We start from the raw sequence: 13,371 nt of genomic DNA on the forward strand, positions 1-13,371 counted from the left end.
GTAATGTCTAAATGTGTGCACAAATGCATTGCAGGGAAAACTCACCACCCGGCCCAATTGGTCGCATCAGTCTGTTCACCTGAACATTCCAGTGTTTGACGTTGGTGCTCGCTTGGCAAAGTTTCCTCTGAGCAGCCTGGATAGAGGGTCAAAGCAAACCATCCAAACGTCAAAAAACATACAGTTTAGCATTACAACTGGATTTAACCTTCCTTTTGCTTCGGTTTACCAGGATCAGCAATAATATTCCTGGGTCAATTTAATTCATTCATTCATTCATCTTCCGTTCCGCTTATCCTCACTAGGGTCGCGGCCGTGCTGGAGCCTATCCCAGCTATCAGTATGTTTAATTATCTAAAAATGTCAGAAATAAAAATGTTCAAACAAACATAGTTTTTATCTCAATAGTCAATTACCAGCCATTTCTGTTATTTGGTTATCTGCCTTTCACAAATCATGATTAAATGAGGATAATTCATCCAAGCGGCACAGTGGCCAACTGGTTAGAGCGTCAGCCTCACAGTTCTGAGGAGCGGGGTTCAATCCTCGGCCCCACCTGTGTGGAGTGTTCTCCCCGTGCCTGCGTGGGTTTTCTCCGGGCACTCCAGTTTCCTCCCACATCCCAAAAACATGCAGTTAATTGAAAACTTTAAATTGCCCGTAGCTGTAAATGCGAGTGAGAATGGTTGTTCGTTTATATGTGCCCTGCGATTGGCTGGAAACCAGTTCAGGGTGTACCCCGCCTCCTGCCTGATGATAGCTGGGATAGGCTCCAGCTATTGGAGCTATAGCTCACATATAAACAAACAACCATTTGCATTCACATTCACACCTACGGGCAGTTTAGAGTGTTCAATTAACCTACCATGCACCACCCAAGGATGTGGGAGGTCGTCCACCGTGTGGCCGAGGATAATTCATTCTTTTTTTAATGTACCGTTTTGTGAAAAGAACAATTTTAATTGTACAGTGTTTTTTTTTATTTACTTTTTTGTACTTTAAAATGGGTTTGATCTGCAACATAACAGGAGAATTTATAGTGACTTATCCACCATTCTGCCATTTCCACAGTACAGCATTTACACATTAATCAACAAAATATTATACAACGCAGACACAAACCCCTCACCCTAAATGCATGAAATTGATACCTGATATATTAGATAGTGGTTTACTAAACCTGTGGTGATGTATGGACAAACCATGACAATATAGTCAAAGTACGACCAATAGATAATTGATGAGTTATACATTTTAATTTGAATGAATCAGTTCATTGCCATATATTGTGAAAAATAGAATTTTTCATTGCTTGTATACCAATAATTGAATCTCTGGAGTGCCTTCCCTCCCATCAAGTGTAAAATTAAACACTCAAGTAAAGCTTTTATTGACTATTTCCCAAATGTGCATGTAAGCAAGCCCTTCTGAATTTTTCCAGAATTTTGACGTCACAATTTCAATTTCACTAATTTACATTGTACCGTCCACACACCACGTTTCTATGATAGGCCATTTTCAAGGACCACAGGGAAGGACTATCATGTCAAAACCAAAAGGTAAGCAAAGCTTCAGTGTTAGCACAGATTAGCTTTAGCTAACAGAGTTTTAAGCATTAGCTTCTGATAATCGGCACATCCTTGAATTTTTGTCAAAGATGTCAATTTGGGGGCAGAGGGTATATTGAATAGTGATGGCAGTTTGACATTGAGGCTTCAAAACATGCCTCAAACCATCAACCCCAATTCCACATAACCAGTGCTTTGAAGCTTACATCAAATCATGTGAAGTCATCAGAAGAAGCGGCAGAACCTGCTTCATTCCCTGAATGACCCACCTGACGACTGGTTCGTGGTCCAATCAGGTGAAAATATGGTGAATCGTTGGAGTGACGAGGTAGTTTTGTAGATGTCGATTCTCCTCTGGATTATGTCAAAGCAAAGGTTTGCCACACCCATGGCTAGTTCAGTCAGTAGAGCATTGGTCTTTTAATTTTTGGTCTGAGTTTTGATTCCCATTACAAAGCTTGACTTTTGTTACTTATATTTATATCTATTTATTTAGGGTTAGGATAACCATAATCCTTTACTCTCATTTGTTGCACGTAGCAAAAAAAATTTCATGCACACCAGAAGTAGCTGTTCTTTGTGAGCAAGTATTTTCCAAATTTGGAGAAGTTGTGAGCAAAAAAAGAAATTGGCTCCATCCAGAAAGTGTTGAAAAAAAATAACATACCTTGATAAACATCTTTGTGTTCCCCATCCCACTTAATTACCCCGTGCCATAGCGCACCCAAACAATTAATTTTCCTCATCACTCTCTGATCAATAACACAATACACACATTTATCTTTATTTGTAAATCGAACATGATATTCAGTCTTAGTGTGTGTGTGTGCATCAAATATTTTTGAAAAGCAAAGATAGTTTGAATACACTGCAGCCTTGCTTTTCGCCGGGAGAGGTCACTGTTACTGATACTCCAAATAATTAACCCATTATCGAAACAATTGGCCCAAGTGGGGTGCTTCACAAAAGCTTCATTTGCCCATCACTAGTACGTTGTATTCGGGTTTGGTCTACTGCGTGTGCAACATCCACGGATCAGCACACGAATTGACAAGCATAACTGGACGGCTTGGTGATGTTGTGTTCCCTCCATGAGTGAACTACAAATGATGCTTTTAAGTTGTCTTTATGGACTTCGGCTTTTCTCTTCAGACTCTTGACTATTTGAGAACAAAGAGCTGCTCGCGTATTTGCAACTCCCAAGCTCCGCCCGTGGTCATCATGGTAATGATAGCGGTGAGCAGTGGTTTTGCAATGTTAGGTGTTGTGTGAGTCTTTATGCACTGTGTATTTTAACCAAATAATCTCAGACGGGTTTTATTAAGACACCTGGGAACTGTTTAAAACTGTGGAAAAAATGCAACGTATGTATAATTTAAATATTTTAAATAGCATTAATATTTCTAAATATTCAAAATAATATATATATATATATATAAATAATTTTTCATCTGGTGCAATATCTCTATCCTGAACCATGGAGGGGTCTGTGTGTCCCAATAATCCTAGGAACTAAATTGTCTGTGCCTTCTCACCCCTGTCAGGGTCACCCAGGTCAAACAGGTCCGAGGTGAGGGTCCAGACAAAGCACAGTTCAGAAACCCCAATGAAGGTGACCAAAAGTGGGCCAAGTTTTCTCTCACTCAGTTGTGGCTCACCGGGGCCCCCTTGTGCAGCCACGTCTGGAGGTGGGGCTCGATAGCAAGCTCCTTGTGCCTAGTCCTGCACAGCGCAAACAGGTAATGTGGGTCCCACTTCCCTTGGGCTTACCACCCGTGGGAGCGGGCAAGGGGGTTAGATGCATTGTGAACTTGGTGGAAGCCGAATGGTTTTCTGATACCCAGCTACAGAAGCTGGCTCTAGGGATGTGGAATGTCACGTCTCTGGTAGGAAAGAAGCGTGAGCTGGTTTGCGATTGCTGGTTGCGTTTGTTAAGTTCCGTCTAGATATAGTCGGGCTTACCACCAAACAGCACCTCAGATTACTCATCCTTTTTGGAGTCCTTGGGGGGGGGGGCTGGAGAGCGCTGCCGCTGGGGACTCCCTTGTTCTGCTGGGAGTTTTCGGTGTGTGGGCAATGACATTGAGATCTGGAGGGATATGTTTGGGAGGAACGGCTCCCCTGACCAAAACTTGAGACAGGTTTGGTGGCCTCTGCATTTTGCAAACGATGTAGTTCTGTTGGCTTCATCCAACCACCATCTTCAACTCTTGCTGGATTCTGAGTGGTTTGAAGTGTGAAGTGGTTGGGATGAGAATGGTCCTTAGGCATAAAAGGGTGGAGATCCTGCCCCATATGGAGGAGTTTAACTATCTTGGAGTCTTGTTCACAAATGAGGGAAGAATGGAGCAGCACATCGACACGTGGATTGGTGCAGCGCCTGGAGTTGATGTGGACTCTGCATCGGTCCGTCATGGTGAAGAAGGACCTGAGCCGAAATACAAAGCTCTTGTTTAAAGGCCAATGCACGTTCTCACCCTCACCTACGGTCACGAGCTGTGGGTTGTGACTGAAAGAACAAGCTCACGAATACGACCAGCTGTAAATAGTTTCCATCGCAGGGTGCCAAAGCATGTCCCACCAGGAGGAGGCCCCAGGGATGACCCAGGACGCGCTAGAGAGACTGTGTCTCCAGGCTGGAAAGAAAATGCTTCGGGATCCTTACAGAAGATCTGGATGATGTGGCTGAGGAGAGGGAAGTCTGTCTTTCCCTGTTACGTTGCGGTCCTCGGGACCTGACCCCAGATAAGTGGAAGAAGATGGATGTATGGATGGGTGGATGCAACATCATCTGTTGAAGTAAACCTATTTGTTTGCACAGAACATTAGCACATGGTGATGAACACAACACAAGAAGTGTCCTGGCTGCTCATTTAGTAATATATCATGTGCTGCTATGTGGGTGAATGAAGAGACATTATGAAATTCCATCCATCCATTTTCAACACCGCTTATCCTGGTTAGGGTTAGGAGCCTATCCCAGCTGACTTCGGGCGAAAGGCGGACTACACCCTGAACTGGTCGCCAATCATTCGCAGGGCACATATAGACACGGACAACCATTCGCACTCACATTCACACCGTCACTGAGTGGGAACTGAACCCACGCTGCCTGCACCAAAGTCAGGCGAGTGTACCACTACACCATCAGTGACACATTATGAAATTCAATCCCCTAATTGGAAAAATAACAAAATACAATTTATATGTATATTTTTTGCTTACCACCAAATCCTGGTCAACCCTATGCCGGTTGGCCCGGACCTCCTCCAGCTGCCTCTGCGCCTCGTCCAGGGCCCGGGATTTGGCTTCCATCTCCTGCTTCAGCTCCTGCTTCTGCCGCTGTGTCTTCAGGATATACTCTTCCTGCTCCTCCTGCAGAGTCAGCAGCGCCTTCATTTTTTCCTCCTCCTCAGCAAGTAACCTGCACCCAACCACAAAAAAAACAAACACGTTTTGTTCTTTAAAGGCCACTGTACATCATCAATACCTCTCTCTCCTCTGGGATTGTTCCCTCCTCTTTCAAATCTGCTTTAATTAAACCACTGCTCAAGAAACCAAACCTCCACCCCGATGTCCTTGAGAACCACAGACCAATTTTGAAACTTCCATTTCTCTCCAAATCTTGGAAAAAATAGTTTTCGAACAACTGACCGACTATCTCAACTCTAACAATCCTTCTGAAACCTTTCAATCCAGCTTTAAGACATTACATAGTACTGAAACTTCACTTACCAAAGTAGTAAACGACCTTCTCATAAACTCAGACTCTAGCTCATCTTCTCTCATAGTTCGACTTGATATTAGTGCAAAATTTGACACAATTGACCAACCCTGTTCTGTTAAATTGTTTGTCAATCCTTTTCTGTAGTCGTGATTCTGCACTATCCTGGTTCACCTCCTACATATCAAACAGAACACGTGGCTCTCATAGAACTGTCTCTATGACTACTGTACAGTAAACTATGGCATCCCACAAGGCTTAGTACTTGCTTGTCTATATATATATATATATATATATATATATATATATATATATATATATATATATATGCTTCCTCTAGTATCCATCCTCCATCACTATGGTATTCAATTTCACTGTTATGCAGACACTCAAATCTACTTTATATACCTCTCATTCCCGACGACCACTCACAAATCACTCACTTTGAATCCTGTTTGCATGCCATCACGAGCTGGATGTCACAAAACGTCCTCAAATGTAATCCTGACAAAACTGAGATGCTGGTTATTGGGCCAGAAACAAACTCCCTTGTTATGCAGACCTCAATCTCATGCTCAATAAATACACAGTTTTGCCAAGTGCTACAGTTAAAAACCTGGGTATTCGCCTCGACTCTAGTCTCTCCTTCACTGCTCACATTTAAGACATTTCCAACTACGTAACATTGCTAAGATTCGCTGAATGACAACAACCCCAAATGCTGAAACCCTTATCCATGCATTCATTTCTTCTAGACTCGATGACTGCAGTGCCCTTCTTTCCGGCCTACCCCTATGCACAACGAATAAACTACAACTTGTACAAAATAGTGCTGCCACACCACTCACTTGCACCAAAATATTTGATCATATTACCCCTGTCCTTAAGTCCCTTCATTGGCTACCTATTCAGGCCAGATCCGACTTCAAGGTCCTACTGTTGACCTACAAATGCCTTCATGGCCAAGCGCTCTCTAATCTCTCAGACCTAATTATCCTTTACTGTCCCCGCCGTGCCCTTCGCTCACAAGACGCGTGCTACATCACTCTCCCAAATATTCATAAAAAAAAAACATCGCGAAGCAGGGCATGCTTTTATCGTCCTCCTTTCCTTTGGAATAAACTTCCGCCTTGTGTTAGAAATGCTCCTTCAATCCAGCTTTTTAAAACTAGACTCAAAACACATCTCTTCACAAAACATTTCGACTTTGAATGAGGGCCTCAGTAACTGGGCCCACCTCATGACCACGGCTTCAGCCTTAAGTTTCATCCATCCATCCATTTTCTGAGCCGCTTCTCCTCACTAGGGTCGCGGGCGTGCTGGAGCCTATCCCAGCAGTCATCGGGCAGGAGGCGGGGTACACCCTGAACTGGTTGCCAGCCAATCGCAGGGCACATAGGAACAAACAACCATTCGCACTCACAGTCATGCCTACGGGCAATTAAGAGTCTGCCTTAAGTTTCACCCAATATCTATTTCTTTCCTGTGATGCTCATATTTTGTATTCGTAAACTGCACTGTGTGTTCAGGTGTACTGTTGTTGATGTATCTGTGTGTACGTACTTGTTTTTAACTTCGTTAAGTGCATTGGGACGCCTCGGTGTGATTTTGCACTACAAAAAAAAACAATAGACCTGAAACAATAAACATGAAACTTATGCAGAAGGTCCTTAGGGGCTCTGTCAGCTCTCATCAAGCAAACTAGCATGCATTTTTGACAGACACACTTTGGACCACAAATAAATGTGTTCACGTATGTTTTGAATCTAAATATTGCACCACTGACTTGTATCATAAAATGTGCTCTTAAAGTTGATTTGAATACGTGACATGCGCAATGACATCCATCCATTGTCTGTACCGCTTTATCCTCGTAAGGGTATCTTCGGGCGAGAGGCGGGGTACACCCCGAACTGGTCGCCAGCCAATTGCAGTGGGCAATAACAATAATACACTATTCAATCCTTTTTAATTTTCAATGACAATTAAAAAATTTGATATTTAATCATTTTATTTGTGAAACACAAAAGTTTTATTTAAAATTATCCATCCATCCATCCATCCATTTTCTGAGCCGCTTCTCCTCACTAGGGTCGCGGGTGTGCTGGAGCCCATCCCAGCTGTCATCGGGCAGGAGGCGGGGTACACCCTGAACTGGTTGCCAGCCAATCGCAGGGCACATATATACAAACAACCATCCGCACTCACATTCATACCTACGGGCAATTTAGAGTCTCCAATTCATGCATGTTTTTGGGATGTGTGAGGAAACCGGAGTGCCCGGAGAAAACCCACGCAGGCACGGGGAGAACATGCAAACTCCACACAGGCGGGGCCGGGGATTGAACCCGGGTCCTCAGAACTGTGAGGCTGACGCTCTAACCAGTCGGCCTCCGTGCCGCCTTAAAATTATCCCTTAGATAAAAAATATGGAGCTTAAAAAACTGGGCACGACTGATTTTAATATCTAATTAGTCGACTTTCTGTGACCTGAAAGTTGGGTAACGAGCATCAGTAAAGATACGTTAGCTTGTTAGAGCCACAATCAGTCAGGGCCACGACCTTGATCCATAAAATGATCTATCTGCTCTGTTATACCATGGACAATTAGATATTTTTTAGAGCAGTGATTCTTGGCTCTCAATAATCCATCCATCCATCCATTTTCCGTACTGCTTCCTCATTGGGTCGCGGTCATGGTGGAGCCTATACCAGCTGACCCTGTGTGAGAGGAACGGTACATCAGGAACTAGTCGCCAGCCAATCGCAGGATGCACATCGACAAACAACCATTCGCACCCACATTCACACCTATGGGCAATTTAGAGTATTCAGTTAACCTACCATGCATGTTTTGGGGATGTGGGAGGATACCGGAGTACCCGGAGAAAACCCACGCAGGCACGGGAAGAACATACAAACTCCACACAGGGGAGGCCGGATTTGAACCCAGGTCCTCAGAACTGTGAGGCAGATGTGCTAACTAGTTGGCCACCGTGCTGCCCTTTAGAAAATTATACAAAGAAAAATGCATTTAAAACATGAAATACATACATCCATCCATCCATTTTCTGAGCCGCTTCTCCTCACTAGAGTCATGTGTGTGCTCGAGCCTATCCCAGCTGGGCTACGACCTTGATCCATAAAATGATCCATCTGCTATATTATACCATGAAAAATTAGATATTTTTTTAGAGCAGTGATTCTTGGAGTGTGGTAGCAGGCTCTCAATAATCCATCCATCCATCCATCCATTTTCCGTAAAGCTTCCTCATTGGGTCATTCCTCATTCCTCATGCTAGAGCCGATACCAGCTGACTCTTTGTAAGATGCGGGGTACACCCTGAACTGGTCGCCAGCAAATCGTAGGGTGCATATAAACAACCATTCACACTCACATCCACACCTACGGACAATTTAGTATTAAATTAACCTGCCATGCATGTTTTTGGTTTTTGGTCTGGAGAAAACCCAGGCAGGAATGGGGAGAACACGCAAACTCCACAAAGGAAGGCCAGATTTGAAACCGGGATATGTGAGGCTGATGTGCTGACCAGCTGGCCATCGTCCCGCCTTTTAGTCATCCATCTAGCCAATCTCTTAACTGCTTATCTTCACTAGGGTTGTGGGTGTGCTGGCGCCTATCTCAGCTGACTTCGGGCGAGAGGCGGGGTACACCCTGAACCGGTCACCAGCCAATCGCAGGGCATGTATAAACAAACAGCCAAACATCAGTTTTATCAACAATCAAATTTAGGGATTAAAACATAATACCAAAACATTTGGGGACGGGAGGGCTTCAGAGTTTTTTAGGGAGGCTTCAACACGAACATTATGACATATAAAAAATATTTTAGGTAAAAATAAAAGTGCATCTTACTTTTCTCCTCATAATAGAATAGAATAGAATAGAATAGAATGCCTTTTATTCTCACTATCCACATGTACAATGAGATTGAAAAAGAAAATTCATCCATCCAACCATTTTCCTCCGCTTACCCGAGGTCGTGACATGGGGGCAGCAGCTTAAGCAGGGAAGCTCAGACTTCCCTCTCCCTAGCCACTTCGTCCAGCTCTTCTGGGGGGATCCCAAGGCGTTCCCAGGCCAGCCAAAAGACGTAGTCACTCCAGCGAGTCCTGGGTGGTACCTTCCAATGGGACATGCCTGGAACACCTCAACAGGGAGTCGTCCGGGAGACATCCTAACCAGATGTCCGAGCCACCTCATCTGGCTCCTCTCAATGCGAAGGAGCAGCGGCTCGACTCTGAACCCCTCCCGGATGACTGAGCTTCTCATCCTATCTCTAAGGGAGAGCCCGGACAACGTGCGGAGGAAACTCACTTCAGCCGCTTGTATCCACAACCTTGTTCTTTCGGTCATGACCCACAGCTTGTGACCATAGGTGAGGTTAGGAACGTAGACCAACCGGTAAATTGACAGCTTTGCCTTTCGGCTCAGCTCTTTCACCATGACAGACTAATACAAAGTCTGCATCACTGCAGATGCTGCACTGAGGCCCCTGTCGATCTCCCGCTCCATTCTTACCTCACTTGTGAACAAAACCCCGAGATACTTGAACTCCTCCACTTGGGGCAGGATCTCCTTCTTGAGGCGGAGAGAGCACTTCAGCAATTTCCGACTGAGGAGCATGGCCTCAGATTTGGAGTTACTGATTTTCATCCCAGCCACTTCACACTTGACTGCAAACCATTCCAGCGAGAGTTGGCGATCACGGCTTGATGAAGTCATCAGTACCACATCATCTGGAAAAAGCAGGGACGTGATGCTGATGTCACCAAACCGGACCCCCTCAACACTCTGGCTGTGCCTAGAAATTCTGTCCATTAAGGTAATGAACAGAATCGGTGACAAAGGGCAACCTTGGCGGAGTCTCACTGGAAACGAATCCAATTTACAGCCAGCAATGCGGACCAAACTGCCTCAGCGACCACCAAAACTGGGTTGCGCTTGGCCAGCCGGTACCCATCAGCTAACTCCGAAGTCCAATAGGCCAAATAGGACCAATAGGACTCCTTCTGCGCTTACCGCTGGGGTCCACCAACGGGTTCGATAAATGTCTCCCTATAGTTTCTTCCAATCACGCCCCTCCAGGTCTCAGTGTCATTGCCCACGTGAGCATTGAAGTCCCCCAGCAGAATAAGGGAGTCCCCAGCGGGAGCACTTTCCAGCACCCCCTCCAAGGACTCCAAAAAGGGTGGGTACTCTGAACTGCTGTTTGGTGCATAGGCACAAACAACACTCAGGACCCGTCCCCCCACCGAAGACGGAGGGAGGCTACCCTCTCATCCACCGGGGTAAACCCTAATGTACAGGCACCATTCTGGGGGCAATAAGTATACCCACACCCACTCTCACCACGGGCAACTCCAGAATGGAAAAGAGTCCAACCTCTCTCAAGAGGACTGGTATCGGAGCCCACGCTGTGCGTGAAGGTGAGCTCGTGTCATGGGTGTGTGTTCTGGTTGTTGTTTTCCCCCTGTGTTGTACACACCTGCTTCTGAGAGTATCTTCCCCACCTGTGCCTCATTTACCCTAGTTACCCCATGCATTTAACCTACTGTCTCATTCTTTCTGGTCGCCAGTTCGTTGTACCTTATCGTCGCGTTCCAGCATTCCTTGTTTCTATGCCACCGACTCACAGTAAGACTAGACCCTTTTCCGATTATCGACCTTGCCTTTTTGTCTCACGTTTTTGGATACTTTTGCCTTTTCGGATTGCCTGCCTGTGTACCGACTTCTTCCCGTATATTAAACTTCTGTTTTTTAAAACTGTCCATTTGTAGGGGAGTCATGCATTTTTGGGTCCTGTCCTCTGTTCCGTTCATGACAGAACGAACTGGCCATAACATGGACCCAGCAGACTCAGACCCGGTGCGGAAAGCCCTTCAAGCGCAGGGTCAACGCCTCTCGAAGCAGGATGAGCAGCTTGCTGCCCTCTACCTTCATCTAGAGGGACTGTCAGAGCATCAGGACAATATGATGAGACAGGTGGCCTCACAGTTTGAAGTTCTTATGAAAATTATTCAGAAGAAGGAACCAGTTGGCACAACAACGATACCGCCAAGGTACCAACGTTTCCATGTGAAGCAGTTACCATGCAGCCACCTGCCACCTCTGCTGCTGTCTGCCCACAGCTCGCTCGACCGTAGAGGTTCTCTGGAGATTCTGGGAATATTAAGCCGTTCATCATTCAGTACGAACTCCACTTTGAGCTGCAGGCAGCTGCCTTCCCCACCGAGCGGGCAAAAATCGCTTTTGTTATTTCCCACCTGACTGGTCGTGCGGAGGCGTGGGCTACTGCTGAATGGAGCCGCAATTCCGCCGCGTGTCATGCTTGGGCTTCTTTCATAAAGACGATGGAGCAAATATTCCAGTATTCCACACCAGATCGTGAGGCAGCTCACTGTCAGATTACGCGATTGAGTTTCGCATTCTAGCAGCTGAGAGTCAGTGGAATAACAGGGCACTGCTCAATTCATTTTTTCAAGGACTATCCCTCGCCGTCAAGGATCATTTGGTCCCACTAGACCTGCCGACCGACTTGGACACTCTCATCGCTGTCGCCGTAAAAATCGACAAAAGGCTTTTGGATCGCGAGCCGGACGGAGTTCGGCGGAGGGCTGCGTCACCGCACACTTGGAGGACGAGCCTCGGTAACCAGCCAAACCAAGGCAGATCCCCTGTTTCCGGTCTCATTCCACTGGCTAGCGTCACCGCGGAAGAACGCATGCAACTGGGGAGGTTCCATCTCTCCCCTGAGGAACGTCAAAAGGCTGAGGGAAAAGGCGGTGCTTCTACTGCAGGCAGTTGGGTCATTCCGTGAGCAACTGTCACGTCAAGGTTGCCGGTGCCAGAAGCAACGGTACGGGAGAGGTGAGTCTGAAGCAAGACCCTGCCCGGGTTCTTCCTAAAGTGACACTATGCTCTCCTGATCAAGAAAAATCATACACCTGTATTAATTGACTCTGGTTCTGATGCAAACTTACTCAACTCCCTCCTCGTTAGACGGATGCACCTTAGAACCTTTCAAATTAAACACCACCGCAACACCTATGCTGCAGACGGCAGTTTTATGGGCAAGATCACTCACCGCACCCAAACACTCACATTGACATTTCCTGATTCTCACTCGGAAAGCATTAGTTTTCATGTTTTTGACGTCATGAATCATGACCTTATTTTAGGGAACCCATGGTTGAAATTACATAAACCCCACATTGACTGGTCCTCTGGGCATGTGGGGCAGCAATTGCGCCCGGAACTGTTTCAAGCCTCTATGTGATGTTCAGGGATATGTTTCAAATGAAAATCCACGGACCCCATCTGGGGATCCTGACTTATCTCAAGTGCCCACCTGTTACCAGGACATTAAAGACGTTTTTTCCAAGTCCAAGGCCAAATCCCTTCCACCCCACAGACCTTATGACTGTGCAGTTGACTTGCTGCCTGGAACCACACTTCCATGAGGGAGGTTGTTCTCTCTTTCAGGGCCGGAACACAAGGCTATGAAGGAGTATGTGGAAGAATCACTGGCAGCCGGGATTTTTAGCCCATTTTCATCCCCTGCGGGAGCCGGATTTTTCTTTGTGGACAAGAAGGACAAGACTCTGCGACCCTGTATCGATTATCGGGGTCTCAACGACATAACTGTGAAAAACAGGTACCCTCTTCCTCTCATCTCCACCGCCTTTGAGTTCCTGGAGGGAGCCAAGGTTTTCACCAAACTAGACTTAAGAAATGTATATCATCTAGTCAGGATAAGGGAGGGAGATGAATGGAAAACAGCATTCAACACACCAATGGGACATTACGAGTATTTGGTAATGCCTTTTGGACTAACTAACGCTCCAGCTGTTTTCCAGAACCTTGTCAATGATGTCCTGCGTGACATGCTGAATGTGTATGTTTTTGTCTGTTTGGATGATACTTTGATATTCTCCCTGGATGAGGAGGCTCACATTATTCATGTCCGCTCTGTATTGCAGCGGTTACTGCAGAATGAACTTTATGTCAAGGCTGAGAAATGTGAGTTCCACAAGGCGTCCGTTTCTTTTCTG

At 45.8% G+C, this 13,371-nt stretch overlaps 1 protein-coding gene across 4 annotated transcripts in view; it reads right to left on the reverse strand.

Moving 5' to 3' along the window:
• Positions 1-13,371, reverse strand: part of LOC133490345 (differentially expressed in FDCP 6 homolog) — a 50,552-nt gene that overhangs the window by 10,953 nt on the left and 26,228 nt on the right. For 3 of the 4 annotated variants that reach the window (XR_009792175.1, XM_061800316.1, XM_061800304.1), the window contains 2 exons: positions 4,794-4,992; positions 46-136 (listed from right to left, as the gene is read on the reverse strand). Coding sequence is in view for 3 of the 4 variants with exons in the window: in XM_061800316.1 (XP_061656300.1) it covers positions 46-136; positions 4,794-4,992 (290 nt within the window). In the remaining variant the exon portion in view is untranslated. Of the gene's footprint in view, positions 1-45; positions 137-3,128; positions 3,997-4,793; positions 4,993-13,371 lie in introns of those variants that run through there. The other variant, XM_061800326.1, reaches the window with a different exon arrangement.

Source organism: Phyllopteryx taeniolatus, chromosome 1 (genome assembly GCF_024500385.1).
Source record: "Phyllopteryx taeniolatus isolate TA_2022b chromosome 1, UOR_Ptae_1.2, whole genome shotgun sequence".
NCBI lineage: Eukaryota > Metazoa > Chordata > Actinopteri > Syngnathiformes > Syngnathidae > Phyllopteryx > Phyllopteryx taeniolatus.